This window comes from Tiliqua scincoides, chromosome 3 (genome assembly GCF_035046505.1).
Source record: "Tiliqua scincoides isolate rTilSci1 chromosome 3, rTilSci1.hap2, whole genome shotgun sequence".
Classification (NCBI taxonomy): domain Eukaryota; kingdom Metazoa; phylum Chordata; class Lepidosauria; order Squamata; family Scincidae; genus Tiliqua; species Tiliqua scincoides.
The window spans coordinates 73261072-73280031 of NC_089823.1; the positions used below are offsets into that span (position 1 = coordinate 73261072).

Below are 18960 nucleotides of genomic sequence, written 5' to 3' on the forward strand. Positions count from 1 at the left end.
ATTGGCCTCTCAAGTCTGCACTGGCTATTTTGCCGGCACAAATTGAGAGAGACCATGTTGGCCAGAAGGAGTTCAGGTTCTGGCAGAGCAGGCTTCTGCCAGCCCCTCCTGCCTTGGTTCTTCCCCCCACCCCACTCTCGTTCCTCTCTCTCCCCTCTCATACATAGCCTCAAGGCTCTAAAATGACGGTATACCTAAGCACAGTCATTAACAACAGTATACTATTGTCAAATTATTTTGAGAAACATTTCTAAATATAACTTCACTTATTGAGCAGCATGCCAATAAATAGTTTTCTCAGAGAATATTTCCTTCACATATTTACAATTTACATCTTAATGTGGCAATAATACTACTACCGACCAATTAAAATTTCTAGGAAGATAAATTTTAATACCTAGAACTATGATCCTAAGCAATTGTACCATGTAACACCACAGCATCAGATAATGTTTTTGCAGCATTGGCATAAGGTCAAGATGTACATGTGGCACCTAACTGACCATCCTAACCACTAATTTGTCAATGTTTTCGGGTGAAGCTCCCCTCCCCCCCAAAAAAAAAATCAGGGACATTATTTTACTCTACATTCTTTTACTAGCCACACAGTAGCTGTATTTCAGCAATGTCACTTTAAATGTAGAGATTAACTAATATGAAACATAGTGTGACCTTGATCTTGCAGAAGGTGTCCCATAATGAACAGTGACACACTGAATTATCTGCAGGCCTGTGCAGAGTCAGAAATTAGTACCAACCTAATGATAATTAAAAGGAGTCTCATGCACACAAAATTCCAGTTAACAGTCTTTGAAAGTGCCTCAGAAGAGGGCCAATATTTCACGTATCTTGATCATAATTAAATAGGACAGATGGTATACAGTAGGATGTTAAAGTCAGAACAGCAATATAGTTAACATCTGCAGTGATGATGAGAAGCTAAAGTCAGATGCTACAAACTCAGGGAAGTTTTCCATATTAGCATAAATTCAATTAATGCCTCATATGATCCTATACAAGGCTACCATAAATGATTGCACAAGATATCATTTCAAAGCTAAGAGACATCAAATTACAAAGTGAACTGAACTACCAAAAAAAATAGATACAATATTTATTGACTTAAATTAGAGATACACAAGAATAGCAAATATCCAACTGAAGCCCAATACAACATTGGGGTTGAAAGTAAACAAGCTGGTGTTTATTTTGATATGGTACTTTTTAAGGAGGTTTGGGTATGTATGGAGTGTGTAGAGTACTTTCAAAAATGGCTCTCTGTGAGAAAATGCATAGTTTTATAGATGGCAAAATATGCCAGTAGGGACATCAAAAACACAAAAATAAATAAGATCTAGTCTTGAGACAAGCAACAACATCAAATTTCCAAGACAACAGATGACCAAAGGAAGACCAAAGATAATACACTTATTAAATTCCATCTAAGTAGTCTAGATCTGCCATGCCAACAGAAGAGGGCAGTCAAAATATCATGATAATCCTCTTTTCAGTAGGAACAAATAAGCTATGAAGATAACATTGGCAGTCTCACTATGAAATATAGACCACTGAATTTCACTTGCAATAGTACGAGTACATAAGTAGTTGCTGCTCTGGAGGAGTGAAAATAACAGAATTGTCAACATTGAATATGGGCAAAATATTCACCTTGGATTCCAAAAAGAAATTATACAGCATAACCTGATCAAGCTAAAACACTGTCATCAGGACATTGCCTTCTGCACTTGCAGTAATCTCTCCCACAGTTTCCTCAATAAATAAGATAGTACACAGAGGACAAAAACAACAGTGAGAAGCACTTCTTCAATTTATATAATCTTCATCCATTAGTCTCCTTCCAGATAACTTCTCTAAAATGTTACATGAAGTCGGATTGGCTACTAACTAAGGAAGGATACACGGAGCTCCACACAGAAGCAGTGTTATTTAACGAAAACAAATTATTATCTTTCCTTGTACAACAGCATCCATTCCATAAATATGTCATCGTGATAACCTAAATGCAAGCATCTCCACACAGAACCACAGTGCAATGCCATTTGCTCTCTCTTAATTTTAAATGTTAATGCCCTCATCAAACATTAAGAACCAAATAACATCAGCACTTCCTGAAGGCCACTTACCCAGCTGTGTCTCTTGAACTGTCAGTTTACTCTCCGAAGGGTATAAAAGCTTTGGTGGTTTTTCTGTTAGTGGTGCTGCAGAGAAGGAAAAAAAGCATGTTCCTTTTGAGTACTGATGAGTAAAGAATATATTTCATCTGACATAGAATAAGCAGACCATACTGGAAATCAATAGGATAAAGGTTCTTCTTAGAGGTATAGCCAAAGCCCATTTCCCCTCCTACTCTTTTCTGAAACAGTAGTAGTGATAGCTGCCACCTTCACACAGAATCCATTCAGTGGACTTGAGTACACAATGCATAGGATTGGTATATAAGGTTATGTTAGACAGGATTTTCTTCAAAAAATGGTGTAAAAGCATTGTTCCACATGGTATACATAACATTTCATTTGCTCCACTACAGTCAAACATGTATGGCAGGTTTTTGTAGTGTTCCAATACCCACAAAATCTATTTGACCAGAGACAGTATGACAGGTGACGAGGCAAAAGAAATAAGCAGGGTAGTATAACAGCTAAGGGCACAATCCTATCCTGCGCTGGAAGAGGCAAGCCAAGTGGCTTGCACTATATCCAGCGCGGGATAGGTGCCCAAAGAGGCTCAGCCAGAGGTAAGGGGAAACTTTTCCCGGATAAGCCACCCTTGCACCTATGGGTCTCCTCGGACATGCGCCACTCCTGAGATGGCGCAAGTCTGAGAAGAGCGGAGTGCCTTGAAGCTACTCCAAACTTCCCAGGAATGGGGACTCGGATCCAGCATAACTGCCGGGTCCCAGCCCTGCCTCTCACATCCCACCCACCCACCCCCGGGGCCGCCCACCACCAGCCTTCCCCGGCCCTGAAATGCCTCCCTCCTGCCTCCTCCCCACCTCTTCCCCACCCACCCCAGAGTCTTGCATAGGCTGAGCCAACGCAAGACTCAGAGCCTCTATCAGCGCAGAAGCTTATTATAGCCTTCACAGGCAGGCGTGGCTCTGTGCGCCGGCCTAGCCGACTCACAAGGAGGTGCAAACATGACTTATGGCACATTTGCAACCCTCCTGGGCCGGCTCAAGAGACTTGTGCAGGCCCAAGTGCAGCTCAAGACTGCACTGCAGAAGACTGGAGGTCCAATCCTATTCAACTTTCTAGCACCAATTCATCCCTGAGGTAAGGGAACAAATGATCTTTTATATTAAGAAGGCTGCCATGCATGCCCCCCCACCATAGGATGCACTGCACCAGGGCCTAGGAGAGGAGGGTAATTTGTACCTGAACCCAGGATCAAAAAGGGGGCTCAGGAGCCAAAGGAGGGGCCCCAGAAATTTCCTGGGATCTTACATTTTTCTGTCTACTCAAACCTGTTGCCTGTACAGGATGCTGGGGGTTCTGCCACGAGCACGTGGCTGCAGCTCTGGCAAGCCATATATGATGGGCCAAGGAATGCATACATTACACTCCTTAACACAGTATTACATCTGGGAGGAAACTGGTCTGCTACAGTAGCTCTTTGGCTTGTGGATCTGCTTACCATGAAGGAGTGTATAAAACTGCCCTTTTTATACAGGGTAGGAGGTCTGGTCTAGAGGGTAGAGCCTCCATTTGCCTGAAGATAACATCCACAAGGTCGCCAGTTCGTGGCCACCGGCACCGTGCGAACTTGAAGCAGCTGACAAGCTGAAGCCGAGCCATTCCATCTGCTCTGAGCGTGGGAGGATGGAGGCCAGAATGTGAAGCCAGATCGGAATGAAACACCTTGAATGTAGTGGTTCTTGAAAGAAAGAACCTTCTTTCAAATTGTAAAAATCCCTATTTAATAAGGGATTTAAATAAAGCCTGCCTATGTAAACCGCCTTGAATAAAGTCTTGAATAAAGACCAAGAAAGGCGGTATATAAATACCTGTTGTTTATTATTATTATTATTATTATTATTATTATTATTATTATAATAAACTCAGGGACACAGCTGCAAGCCTACAGCTGCTGCAGAGCAAGTTTTGGTGCACACAGAACACTTTCCATTCTAGTGAGAGCCTAAATATGATGATGCTAATTTTCTGCATGATTTTCTATATATAAAGGATTTTAGAGACTTAGGTGTTTGGCTTTCCGTATTACTACACGTAGTTCCTGACACTGTGTGGGCAGGTACACCCGGGCTCCACATTGGGCTCCAATAAAATTTCATTGCACTTTCTTTCAGCTTTGATTTTCTCACTTCCATAGACTACTTTGCCTTTGTTCTGGATGCTTGCTGGTGTACACTCACTGCCCTTTTGCCTCTCAGCAAGGCCTGCCAAGATTTTGGACTGACGATCAGCCTGAAGAAAACACAGGTCATGGTTCAGGATGTGGACTCACCTCCCTGCATTACAATCTCTGCGCATGAACTGGAGGTTGTCCATGACTTTGTGTACCTTGGCTCAACGATCTCCGACACTCTTTCTCTCGATACCGAGCTAAACAAACGCATCGGTAAAGCAGCTACCACATTTTCCAGAATCACAAAGAGAGTCTGGTCCAACAAGAAGCTGACGGAACATACCAAGATCCAGGTCTACAGAGCTTGCGTCCTGAGTACACTTCCGTACTGCAGCGAGTCATGGACTCTTTGCTCACAACAGGAGAGGAAACTGAACGCTTTCCACATGCGCTGCCTCCGACGCATTCTTGGCATCACCTAGCAGGACAAAGTTCCAAACAATACAGTCCTGGAACGTGCTGGAATCCCTAGCATGTATGCACTGCTGAAACAGAGACGCCTGCATTGGCTCGGTCATGTCGTGAGAATGGATGATGGCCGGATCCCAAAGGGTCTCCTCTATGGAGAACTCGTGCAAGGAAAGCGCCCTACAGGTAGACCACAGCTGCGATACAAGGACATCTGCAAGAGGGATCTGAAGGCCTTAGGAGTGGACCTCAACAGGTGGGAAACCCTGGCCTCTGAGAGGCCTGCTCGGAGGCAGGCTGTGCAGCATGGCCTTTCCCAGTTTGAAGAGACACTTGGCCAACAGACTGAGGCAAAGAGGCAAAGAAGGAAGGCCCATAGCCAGGGAGACAGACCAGGGACAAACTGCACTTGCTCCCGTTGTGGAAGGGATTGTCACTCCCAAATTGGCCTTTTCAGCCACACTAGACGCTGTTCCAGAACCACCATTCAGAGCGCGATACCATAGTCTTTCAAGACTGAAGGTTGCCAACAACACACATTTCTTACTGAGTTCTGTATTTGGAAGGGCACAAAGCTGGATAGTGGGGAAAACGATTACGTTACCTGGTGATTTTTCTCAAATAGTTCACATTAATTTAAGTGTTGCCTTATCATCCGTTCTTCATAACTTCTTTCTAAATACTCTGCTATCAGCACACAGGCATCTTTCAGAATGTGTCCACTATGTCATTTAAATGTAGATTTGCCTTTTTTGCCAAGCTCCACTCAATTATCCCTTATCAGATAGTATTTCCTCAGCCACTGTTCTTCTAAATCTCTTAACTCACTTCAAAGCAGACCACGTTCTGTCATGGTCTCTGAAAGGTATAGCAACTGCTAGGGTAATCCTAGTACAAAGGACATGTAGGAAAGGGAACAACACATTCCATTTATTTAACAAACTGATACATTACTCACTTGGGGCCTTGAACCTCAGGAGGCAGCTTTCTGGGTGAAAAAATAGCAGCCCTTTTGTAACGGCACAGGGATTATCGATGTTAGTCTCACAATGCTCCTTTGGTCATCTGGTAATACTTATCTGTAGTATCAGCTTGCCTTATTGCAAGCCCACCATTGTAAGGCACACTGTGCTATGAAGCGGTTGCTTGAAGCACTGTTTGCGTGGTCCCAGATCTTTCTGCTCAGAATCACAAGCTTCCAGAACCAAAGATTTTTTTCAGGACACCCCAAACTCTGTTTCTGATCTTTCCTAGAGCATCTCACTAGATCATCACCATTTGCTTATGGAACTGATCCCGACATTCTCATCCCACAATGTTGTCAATGCACATTTACAAGAGAATTTGTCACAGTTCTGTGTTCATCTTTCGCTTTTATTCCCTTTCGCTTTTATCCCTGCTACTGGATAAGAGGCACTCTTTCAAGTGGGTGCTCCTCTTTTTAGCAGGGGGAGAGTAACTAGCCCACCTCACCCCAGCAGTGTCTTTTCTAGTGGCTGTCTGCTGGTTCTTTTGCATCGTTTTAGATTGTGAGCCCTTTTGGGACAGGGAGCCATTAATTTGATTTTTTTCTCTGCAAACCTCTTTGTGAACTTTTAGTTGAAAAGCGGTATATAAATACTGTTAATAATAATTAATAAATTCCAGAATGAAATACAACCCCATGCACATTCTGAGTAAACAAGGATTAAGTTCTAAGACTCAGTCTTAAGGGCAAACATAATTTTATCATAAAAATGAATCACAGGGAATTCCTGAAGTAAAATGTCAAGGAGAACTCACATGATTACTTTTGCAAATGATCAAGAACCTCATGCGATTATACAAAGGAGGTAAGTGTTCATTTAGGTCAGGTCTAATCTTCAACACCCTAAATAAAATTATATCCATTGATCTTAGAAGGTCATAATTCTGAGCAAACACTTTGAAGACTTTTCTGCTCAAAATAATATCCATTACTTAAATACAGATAATTGTATTTTGTATAAGCAAATCTACAGCATATCTAATAGAATACTTAGTTTGTCTTGCTGTATTTTGTAAACAGATATGTAAAAGTATATAAATAACATGCTGCTTAATTTTTATGGCCATTTTTTACAAGACTTCACACTCAAAGGACAAAGCAGCACATAATCTAGACCAGGGGTGTCCAAACTTTTTGGCAGGAGGGCCACATCATCTCTCTGACACTGTGTCAGCGTCAGGAGAAAAAAAAGAATTAATTTACATTTCAAATCTGAATAAATTTACATAAATAAATATATTAGAGCTAGAACTTATAGGAATGAGTGAAGGTCTTGCAATAGCTCAATGCCTATAAAATGCTTTGCACAAAGCAAGGCCAGCCTTTCCTTTGCTGCTGCATCATAGATGTGAAACAGCAAGCAGTGGAGGGAGCCCTCATCCCACAGCTCATGCGAGAGGTCAAACAGTCGCCTGTCACGCTGAGAGCACACTGAGAGCATCAGGCCAACGCGGGCTCCAGCAAGTCTCCAGAGGGCCAGAGGCTCACTGGAGACTGGGGGCTCCCTGAGAGTTGGAGTGGGAGTCCTCGAGGGCCACAAGTGGCCCCAGGGCAGGAGTTTGGGCAGCCCTGATCTAGACCATTCCAAACAAACTAGCCCAGATCAGAACTTCTTACCCTCAGAGTAATCCAAATGTCTAACAACCAAACACTGACAAATAACTAAGGGCACAATCCTAACCCACTTTCCAGCACTGAGGTAAGGGCAATGCAGCTCAGAGGTAAAGGAATAAACATTCCCTTACTTTGAGGAGGCCTCCGTGAGTGCCACCCAACTGCAGGATGCAGCACACGTCCCATTGGCACCACTATGCCAGTGCTGGAAAGTGGGTTAGGATTTGGACCTAAGTCTGTTTACTTTTGCTTTTTTTTACTTTTGAAGTATGCAGAGTTTCTGGAAATTTTCTGTTCCTTCAGTTCATCTGCATCTCTTTTTCTACCTCAGATACAAATTGAACATGCGCCCTGATAAAAACAGTGCACAAAAGCAACCCTGACATTTGCATACATATGGTTGAATTAATAGGTTGTTGTACACTGCTTAAGTGACAAAGGGCCCAATCCTATTCAACTTTCTAGTGCCAGTGCAGCCTTGCCAAGAAGGTGTGTACTACCTCCTGAGTTGGCAAGACGGTCATGGAGGTCTCCTCAAGGTTAAGGAACATTGGTTCCCTTACCTCAGGGCTGCATTGTGGCTGCATCGGCGCAGGATAGTTGGATAGGATCGGGCTCAAATACATTAATTCTTGCACATTACTAAAACAGCATTAAAAATAACCTTAAATTTATATTACTGTATGTACAATCATATTAAAATGTCTTGTTTTGCAGTGCACATGTATACTGGGAATATAGACAGTGATGTGCATAAGCCCCTGAGAAAATTCACTGATCTCATGGAAAACTGTTTAGGCTTTCATTGAAATTTTCAGATATTACACCTTAGTAGAAATTTGCTTCACATTTCACTTTTTCAAAATATTGGTTCCATTCCCAAAGACAGAAGCGATCAAAAGAAATACAGTTATGGCAAAATGTGCATGTACCTTCCTCTGTTCAAAACTGAGAAATTAAAAAAAAAAAAAACAGTGGAGAATTCCCAAAGAATTAATTTCTTTGTTTCTTTCTAGAAACAAGACAAGCTAATTTGAACTCCAAGATCCTTGAACAAGCTCGGATGAAGAGGATTTCTGAAGTCTTCCTAAAACCACCACAAAATCTCTTCTACCGTTGTAATAATCTGTCAGTGCCTTGGAGAAAGCAGGCAGCTTTCCGAGCTACAAAGAAGGAAGTCCAAACTGCAGGCCACAAAGGAGGTACCCATTTGTAATAAAATGCTCTGCATAATCCAAGTCTCTTATCCAACTCTCTTTTGAAATCAATGTTGTTCTTGTTCCCATGTATGTTGTAAGGAGACTGCAGCAGTCTTTTTCTCTCTCAAACAGAAATCTGCACTGAAAACCAAGATCTTACTTCTCCAATATCTTGAATCCAACATTTAAAAAAATGCCTTAAGTGGGCACAAAATGTTTGCATCAAACATTGCTGAAATTAAGACCTTTCCATACACCTTATTCTTAACTGGTAGCATTTTGCTTATCTGGCTGTTGTAAGTTCTTATCCGTGAAATGTTTGGGAGTGAAACACTGGGCTACTCCTGTTTCCTCTGGATTTATTGTGTATCTTGCTTTCTATCATTGAGTAGGAACAACAGGATTAAATGGAAGTAGCAGAACAGCATATCGAATTGCTTCACCAAAGCGTGACTGCTGTGCAGAGGAAACAGAAGAACTTTTCTCTTATTGTGCTTTATAGTTCTGACAGCCCGCTTAAGAGAGCGTTGTAGGGTTGTGTGGAGCCCTCAAGTACTCCAGCCATATTCATTCAAGTGCATACCTGTGTGCATCTCTGTATATAAAGGTGCATCTCTGTATATAAAAGTCTTGATTGTTTTTCTATTTGTAGGACAATTAGGGCTAAACTAGATATGATTGATGTCTGAACTTTTTGATAACTCCCAACATATTTTTCTTTTTGTAAAAAAGAGTCATAGGGGGATTGTGAATATGATTTGGAAGGGTCTAATCTTTTCCCTTGCACGTTGGCTTCAATCTAAAGCCACTACTGACGGTGAAAAGTAAAAGTACTGTAAATTGTGGCCATATGTTTTTTCCCCCTTCTATCCCAAATAGCAGCAGGGAATTATTTAAGTCAAGGAATTAGCATGGCTGAGCTGTGGCTTTAATCCAACTCAGGGCTCTCAGAGCTACTTTTTGAAAAAGAGGCAACACTGAGCGCTCCAATAATATAACTCCTATATTGGTCTAATCTGGCCCTTAGAACAAGGTGCATTAATCATCCAACACTAGCAGCCCAATCCTATTGTTCCTCCCACCCACCCTCCTATGCAGCCACACCAAGGAGGCTTGTGCCGCATCCTGGCTCACCAGTGGGTCTACTGGGACCTGAGTCAGCTCTTTAGCTCAGGGTGTCAAACTTGTTTCATACAGAGGGCCAAATTGAGCATTCATGGTGCCTGTTGAGGGCCAGAAGTGACATCATTACGCAGAAAGCAACAATAAGCAGATGATGGCCAGAAATAAGCACTTTGTTCTCACATAGAAACTCATTAGCTGCAAAAGACAGAATAGAAAATGTGCAAATATTGTTCATATTTTCAAGAGGTGAGAGAGCTCATTTGTAATGCTGGGAGAGCCCAATTATAACGGGAGGATGGATAAATTGCTTCCAGGGGCAACATTCAGCCCGCGGGCCTTATGTTTGATACCCTTGCTTTAGATGATGCAAGTCCAAGGAGTGAAAGGAGGTATGCCAGCTGCTCTCAGAGAGGGTAATATTCGGTGCAAGTCACTCATGCTGGGTGTCCCATGTCCCATCTTCGTCATGCTCCCACCCTCCCTTGTTTCTCCCCATTTGAAGTCGTTTCAGCATGCAAAGAAACATGCTAAATGGTATGGGGGGGGGGTTATTGTTTGAGAAACACAAGCTGAATCATCCCAAGTGCATCGAATTAGCTTTGTATTGCTTTAGATCCTGGTATCTGGCTACAATCCTACACACAAGCTGCTTCCAGTTCTACTGATGAACTGCTTGCAAGACTGCAGCCCATGCATTTCCAATTTATGCCACAATTCTGCAGATTAGTTGAATATTCTCAATATGTGTAGTTATTAGCCAGCCAGCCAGCCAGCCAGCTATCAGATAATGAACTTTTACATATCATGTAAATGATGGAAAAATTCCACATGTTTGGCTGGTAGGTTGGTTTTACATAACCAAGCAAAAACAGCTGTTTCTCTGCTCAGTCCTGGAAAGGTAGCTTAAATCCCAGGAGAAACAGTTCAGCTTCTCAAGTGCAGATGAGGGAGGCCAACTAAATGATAAATTCCATCACATACTCAAACAATTTATCATAATGTTGCCCCTTCCCTATGTGCTGTTTTCTACACACAAAAGCATATATAGTTAGTTATCTTTATATGAGAATTCTCAATCTGCATATTTGCTTATCTGCAAGGGGCAGAATTGCTACCTACCTCTTATTATCTCTGATTCTGACTCTATTATCCGCTAATACTATGCTGGTGCTGCATCAAACAGGCATTAGTATTGGCCCATGCAAAATCATCCAATTTGTTTCAGCTTCTAGACTTGCCTCGTCATCCTGGGGACTCCAGTGGAAATTTCACAACCCTGGCAATGATGAGAAGTCTCTGGAAGGCTACCTGAGGGCTGCTCTGGGGCTGGGGCAAGCCAAGGGAAGAAGTCAAGAGACTGGTAGGAAGAAGACAGCTGAAGGAACCGCCTCCCCACTGCTGATCTCTGAGGCCTCATTGCTGGGCCAGCAACCTTTAAAGAGCTGAGAGATAGGCAGAATGGAGAAATTGCCATCACCACTGCCACAAGCTTCAACACATCAATGGATATCCAGCACAGAGGAGGAAGCATCAGATGTTGGAGATGTAGATGAGCCTTCACTATCACCCATCCCCATATACTTCAAATTAAGATTCATGTTCATAAAGTTCATTAAGTGTATGGTGAAAAGAGTCCCCTGGAACCTAACCCCATTTTCCCCATAGGTTCAATGATTCGGTATCCGCTAATTTGGTATCCACTAAGTTTTCCAGGAACCTAATATTAACGGATAACATAAACTGACTGTATACATGACTTATCAAGGCAGTCACAGGAAACTTAAACCCTGCATAATCCCCATCTAAACACTTTTTGAAGTCCCCCTGGGAATACGAACTTTCCAAGTCTCTTGCCACCTCTCTATTGCAACAGAAGGCATCTATCTCCGGACCAGATCAGACGGAAAGCTCTTCAACCTCTCCAGACTGAGAGCAAAATCCAAAGTCCAGCTGAAATGTCTGCGTGACTTCCTCTTTGCCGACGATGCAGCTGTCACTACCCACTCTGCCAAAGATCTCCAGCAGCTCATGGATCGTTTTAGCAAGGCCTGCCAAGATTTTGGACTGACAATCAGCCTGAAGAAAACACAGGTCATGGTTCAGGATGTGGCCTCACCTCCCTGCATTACAATCTCTGAACATGAACTGGAGGTTGTCCATGACTTTGTGTACCTTGGCTCAACGATCTCCGACACACATTCTCTCGATACCGAGCTAAACAAGCGCATCGGTAAAGCAGCTACCACGTTTTCCAGACTCACAAAGAGAGTCTGGTCCAACAAGAAGCTGACGGAACATACCAAGATCCAGGTCTACAGAGCTTGCGTCCTGACTGCACTTGCTCCCGGTGTGGAAGGGATTGTCACTCCCGGATTGGCCTTTTCAGCCACACTAGACGCTGTGCCAGAACCACCTTTCAGAGCGCGATACCATAGTCTTTCGAGACTGAAGGTTGCCAATACACATTGTTACAGGGTTGGATGAAGAAAACATCTGTTGTAATGTGTTTTTTAAGACCTGTTTCAACAAAATGGTAATTCCCCCAAGAGGGAATGTGGCATATAGCAATAGAGCCTGCCTCCCTTTAAAAACCACCTGCTCTACAAATCAAATCAATATGGAGAATGCTTGTACACCACTTTGTGTGTGCATCTTCTCTTGAAGTTACTTGGCAACAGAAAGAGATTAGGAAACAGAAGCACTTGCTCTGCAAAAATACAACCAGAACGGGTGGTTCTACAAATCACTAATTTAGTCCCAGGTGCAATGAAAAGTCCTTGCAGTTCCAAAGAAAACAAGATTTATATGATAAAAGAAACTTGCAAAAGGGAACGTCCTAAACATTGACATTACTGCTAAAAGCCTTGAATAGATTTTTTTTTTTAAGGAAAAGCAAAACAAAACTTCACAACAGACCAAATGATCTGGTAAACACACAAACCCCACTAGTGAAATAGAAAAGTAATATATTACATAGTTTGTCCCTCCATTTCTGTACTCCAGAATGATCAGCACATTCCTACCTTTCAAATGGTTAGAGTAGCGGCTATAATCCTACAGATGCCCACTTGAGAGAAAACCCAGCTGAATACAGTAGGGACTTACTTCTGACTAAATATGCTCATGCTTGCACCGCATGAGTATAGCTCCAGGCACATTTAATTTGGGACTAAACCCCACTGAACACAGTGAGGATTTCCTCTGACTATAGGATCAGGCTATAATTGTCACATTGCTGTGGGCCCATGGTATCCGTAGGAAATTCATTCCAGGATCTCCTGGGAATACCAAAATATGTTGATGCTTGAGTCCTGGATGGGGGCAGGATCCTGGCACCACAACCACTTACTTTGATGCCATGCTGGGCCCTCTGTAGGTCACACCAGCTGCAGCCCACGCCATGAGACTCCCCACCTCTTCAGAAGGCCTCTAAACGCAACCAGAAGCCACTTCTGGTTTGTGTCTATGACTTCCGGTCATGTCCAAGAGATGTTCTGAGACTAGGGAAGTCCAATGGAAAGGGCCCCGAGCCTCCCTGCACTCGGAACACCTCCCAGTCATATCCAGGAGGCCTTCTGAGGAGTGGGGAGGCCCATGGAGTAGGCTGTGGTTCTCCCTGTGCCTCAGAACACCTCCCAACTGTGACCAGAAGTCACAGATATGAACCAGAAGAGCCTTCTGGTCATATCCTAGAGTCCTTCTATGGCATGAGGAGGCATGCGCAGATGGTGGAATTTGTGGATGAAAGCCTGTGGATAAGGAGGGCCCAGTGTATGTGTTTAAACAGATTGGTCACAGTGGATATATATTCCATTTTCTCAAATGACTGTAGGATTGATTTTGATGCAGCCTAATGAAATGTCATGTTCATGTAAGTGCCTTTGTATTTTTGGACCACAGCTCTAATTTGGTAGGCTATCCAAAGCTTTTGAAATTCAAGAAAATTGAATACATACCTGTATACGCAGAAAGGAGCAGGAGAAGATTTATCCCACTATAATTTGGTTTTTATATGGAGAATAAAAAGGAATTGTTAAAAACGTAATTGGGTAGACTGGCAGATCTCCCAGAATTTCTGCTTTTGATCTCCCTTCCATAAAAGGAAGAACTGTGGAACTCAAATTGCCACAAGTTCAAAAATTAGCCGATTGAAAATTATCTTTGGTTTGGGGTTTTGTTTTTGATCATTTTCTGGTGAATGAAAAAATCTTTTTTTCATCTTGGTGGTGGTGGTGGAATATTGTTCTATTTTTTGTTGGCTGCTTTATTTCATTATTGTGTACAGATTACTGCAGATTCTAGGTTTTTTGTTGTTGTTGCTGCTCACAATTATCTTTACAGTAAAATTAATCTGAACATAATCAATAGGTTTAAAGCTTCATAAATTAGAGTTTTTCTCCAAAGCCCCACTCATGAACAACACTCCAGATCACGGTAACAGGTACTAAGGTTTCAACTACTGCCACAATTTTCCTGCATAATGTACTACCACTATTTATCATTAGATAAATGGCTAAATCATACAATGAATCATAAATCATACAAATGGCTTTGTACTTGATAATTATACAAGCGTACTACAGAGAGGGAGAGTGTTGCAGGAGCAAAGCTTGTATGCTTGGTTTTTCTAATTCTGTCGGCTTCCATATAAATGAAAGGAGCAGAGAAGTTGACTAGACTGGATAGTTTCTGGTCTAATCAGTTTCGGTCCTAAAGTAATGGCCATGTTGCAGAACAAGATGAGGATAACCGGGCAGGTCCTACATAAGAACATAAGAACATAAGAACAGCCCCACTGGATCAGGCCATAGGCCCATCTAGTCCAGCTTCCTGTATCTCACAGCGGCCCACCAAATGCCCCAGGGAGCACACCAGATAACAAGAGACCTCATCCTGGTGCGCTCCCTTGCATCTGGCATTCTGACTTAACCCATTCCTAAAATCAGGAGGTTGCGCATACACATCATGGCTTGTACCCCATAATGGATTTTTCCTCCAGAAACTCGTCCAATCCCCTTTTAAAGGCGTCTAGGCTAGACGCCAGCACCACATCCTGTGGCAAGGAGTTCCACAGACCGACCACGCGCTGAGTAAAGAAATATTTTCTTTTGTCTGTCCTAACCCGCCCAACACTCAATTTTAGTGGATGTCCCCTGGTTCTGGTATTATGTGAGAGTGTAAAGAGCATCTCCCTATCCACTCTGTCCATCCCCTGCATAATTTTGTATGTCTCAATCATGTCCCCCCTCAAGCGTCTCTTTTCTAGGCTGAAGAGGCCCAAACGCCGTAGCCTTTCCTCATAAGGAAGGTGCCCCAGCCCTGTAATCATCTTAGTCGCTCTCTTTTGCACCTTTTCCATTTCCACTATGTCTTTTTTGAGATGTGGCGACCAGAACTGGACACAATACTCCAGGTGTGGCCTTACCATCGATTTGTACAACGGCATTATAATACTAACCGTTTTGTTCTCAATACCCTTCCTAATGATCCCAAGCATAGAATTGGCCTTCTTCACTGCCGCCGCACATTGGGTCGACACTTTCATCGACCTGTCCACCACCACCCCAAGATCTCTCTCCTGATCTGTCACAGACAGCTCAGAACCCATCAGCCTATATCTAAAGTTTTGATTTTTTGCCCCAATGTGCATGACTTTACACTTACTGACATTGAAGCGCATCTGCCATTTTGCTGCCCATTCTGCCAGTCTGGAGAGATCCTTCTGGAGCTCCTCACAATCACTTCTGGTCTTTACCACTCGGAAAAGTTTGGTGTCGTCTGCAAACTTTGCCACTTCACTGCTCAACCCTGTCTCCAGGTCATTTATGAAGAGGTTGAAAAGCACCGGTCCCAGGACAGATCCTTGGGGCACACCGCTTTTCACCTCTCTCCATTGTGAAAATTGCCCATTGACACCCACTCTCTGCTTCCTGGCCTCCAACCAGTTCTCAATCCACGAGAGGACCTGTCCTCTAATTCCCTGACTGTGGAGTTTTTTCAGTAGCCTTTGGTGAGGGACCGTGTCAAACGCCTTCTGAAAGTCCAGATATATAATGTCCACGGGTTCTCCAGCATCCACATGCCTGTTGACCTTTTCAAAGAATTCTATAAGGTTTGTGAGGCAAGACTTACCCTTACAGAAATAAATAAATAAATAAATAAATAAATAAATAAAAACTAAGATCTACAGCGATGCTGAAAGAGCAAACAGTACTTACAAAATAAGGAAATGTTATTGCTATAGCAAAGTATTTCAGGAACAAAAAAAAGATTCAAAAGGCTACAAATACAGAGGTAGAGACATGGATAAGCAACTATTATTTGATATAATAATATCAAATTATATATTTGATATATAATAATATTCAAATTATATATTTGATATATATCAAATTATATTATATATCAAATTATATTATACGTATATCAAATAATAGGGCAGGAGGTCTGGTCTAGAGGGTAGAGCCTCCATTTGCCTGAAGATAACATCCACAAGGTCGCCAGTTCGAGGCCACCGGCACCGTGCGACCTTGAAGTAGCTGACAAGCTGAAGCCGAGCTATTCTATCTGCTCTGAGCCTGGGAGGATGGAGGCCAGAATGTGAAGCCAGATCGGAATGAAACACCTGAATGTAGTGGTTCTTGAAAGAAAGAACCTTCTTTCAAATTGTAAAAATCCCTATTTAATAAGGGATTTAAATAAAAGCCTGCCTATGCAAACCGCCTTGAATAAAGTCTTGAATAAAGACCAAGAAAGGCGGTATATAAATACCTGTATTATTATTATTATTATTATTATTATTATTATTATTATTATTATTATTATATTGAAAGCAACTTGAAGAGTAGCCCATTATATAGTTGTAGATGAAAACATATAACCCAATCCTATCTGGGCTGCCAGCGCCACAGTATAGCGGCACCAAAATGGCCACCGCTATATCCTGCTCTGCCCAGGAAGCAGCCGGAGGTCTCCTCGGGGTAAGAAAACATCAGTTCCCTTACCCTGTGTCAGAACCCTCCTTCTCCCGCCAGTGTGAGAGGCCAGTGCCTGCCTGCACCAGCCTCAACACCTGTGGGAATTAGCACTAGGCCATTGTGAAGCACTTTACAGCACTTTTTTGACAACCATTGCCTGGGCAGCAAGTACAAGAACGGCGCTGCCCAGGTATAGGATTGGGCCAACAAGAGATTCCAGAGATGGGACAATCTACTGATTTACCAGTGAACACGGACTAAGAGACAAGAAGTCAAAATTTAACAAGTTTTTTAAAACCCCAAAGAACAAGGATTTAAACAAAATGGGGCAGCAGAAGAGAAATGTACAACAAGCAGACTGGACTTGGCTGGACTGCCATAAAGAGACAGCCTCACAAAACTGGTTGTAGCAACTAGTGATGCCCAGCAGGAAGAGCAGGGCAGCTAATTAAAGGAAAGGAGAGGGAGAAAAAAAAGTTCTGGCTGTTTGGCTGGAGCTGGAAAACTAGAATAAGCAAATTAATTCTCTAGCTAAAATACTAGCTATTTATGTTGTTCCAGGAATCCTGGCCTTCTGAACTTTCTGGGTGTAAGTGGATATGCCTTCCATGCAACTGGTTCCAGTGGCAGATCTGAGAAAACACATCTCTCCAGGAGATCTCTCTCTGGGTGTGCAGGGGTTTATAATACCTAGGTCTGTTGACATAGTGAGGTTACCTGACTAGAGTACTGTATTTATGAACACATGGGTACCCCTGATCTCAGGTAGGTGTGGGATGCCCAACAGCCAGCTGGATGCCAATTTCAGCAGGAAGCTTAGTGAGGAGCTATTATCGTCACCTGATCCCAGACAGGAAGGCAGAGAATTCACATCCTGCACATGTGCCTGCTTGGGAAATTGTATTTCAAACAACGAGCCTCAGAAGAACATCCTAGGACAGCGGCCTCCAAACTGGAGACTGCTGTGCAGCTGAAAAGCCCTCCCTGTCCTGCCAGCACTTACTGTTCTGCCATGCTGTTGCTGCTGCTGGCACTCGATCTCGACACAGACACTCTAGGCAGATGTGTCTATCACCCATCATTCCAGCAGGCTTTGCAAGAGGATGTCTGGGCAGATGCAACTGCCTAGAGTGTCCCTGTGTCAAGACTGGGTGCTAGGAGCATTAGCAGCATGGCAGAACCATTAGGTGCTACTCACCTAGGAAAGGACTATCTCCAAATGCCGGATCCAGCCCGCGGACCATAGTTTGGAGAGCCCTGTTCTAGGATAATGGCTCCTGCATCTAGGATGCTAGGCAGCCTCTTTGGAAGGCTATAGCAAATATCAAAAAAATAAGGAAAAATTGTCAAAAAATAATTGAGAACAAACGGCATTCCTTACACAGGTCATGACCAGTGGTAGTGCCCACACTCTGTTCACAACCAGTGCTCTGAATGATAAGGACATCATATAGCTTAGTGTGTACCCAAGGATACATTTACCAACTAGGAAATAGTGAAATAGGAAATTGGGGGAAAATACACATATCAGTAAGATAGGAAATATTGAGTGGGAATTACCATGAGGATAGATGGTATACTAACCATTAACACTGCAATAGGCCGGTCAAATAAAAAGGTTTTCAGGATATTCAGTCTCATTTTATGCTGCTTTATAAGACTTAAAAGATTTATGACTTCATTTTTTTTCAAGTGGAGGCAGGTGAAGTAGAATTGTTGGGTCAACAATGTCAGATGTGAAATTAGTATTAGGTAAAGCTACCTTGTTATCTATATGACCAAAAGAGGGGGACATGCATGGGAAACACACAAACACACACACACACCCCTTTGAAAAGTCAGTGAAAAGGAACTACAAGCATAGAGTTAGATTTGTTCAATAATGTTCTCTGTTTAATGTAAAGACAATGCTTTAGCTGTGAAAAACGGGATGCCTTACATACACTGCTGCGTTTATGTACCATGACTCCAGAAATAACACTATTGCTGAGGGAATGCGAAAGGAAGGTGGTGTTATCACAGCAACCTGTCATACTATGGCCCTTAAAAAGGTTGTTCCCAGGAGATATTTGTTTAGTTGTTTCTATGACCATCATTGACAGAAACAGTAAATTGTGAGTCAGAAAGCAGCTTCGGGAACTGGCTATTGGATTATTAGGACAAAAACCCTTTTATGTAGGAGGCAGAAAAAAAAATATTCTGAATATAAGAGTTCTTGCAGGCA

The 18960-nt window shown here is 42.7% G+C and overlaps 1 protein-coding gene across 1 annotated transcript in view; it reads right to left on the reverse strand.

Annotated features, from left to right (window-relative positions):
* IL1RAPL1 (interleukin 1 receptor accessory protein like 1) overlaps positions 1-18960 on the reverse strand; it is a 784296-nt gene that overhangs the window by 242358 nt on the left and 522978 nt on the right. Inside the window, exon 8 of the mRNA XM_066621736.1 lies at positions 2145-2219. Within this exon, the coding sequence (XP_066477833.1) occupies positions 2145-2219 (75 nt within the window). The remainder of the gene's footprint in view (positions 1-2144; positions 2220-18960) is intronic.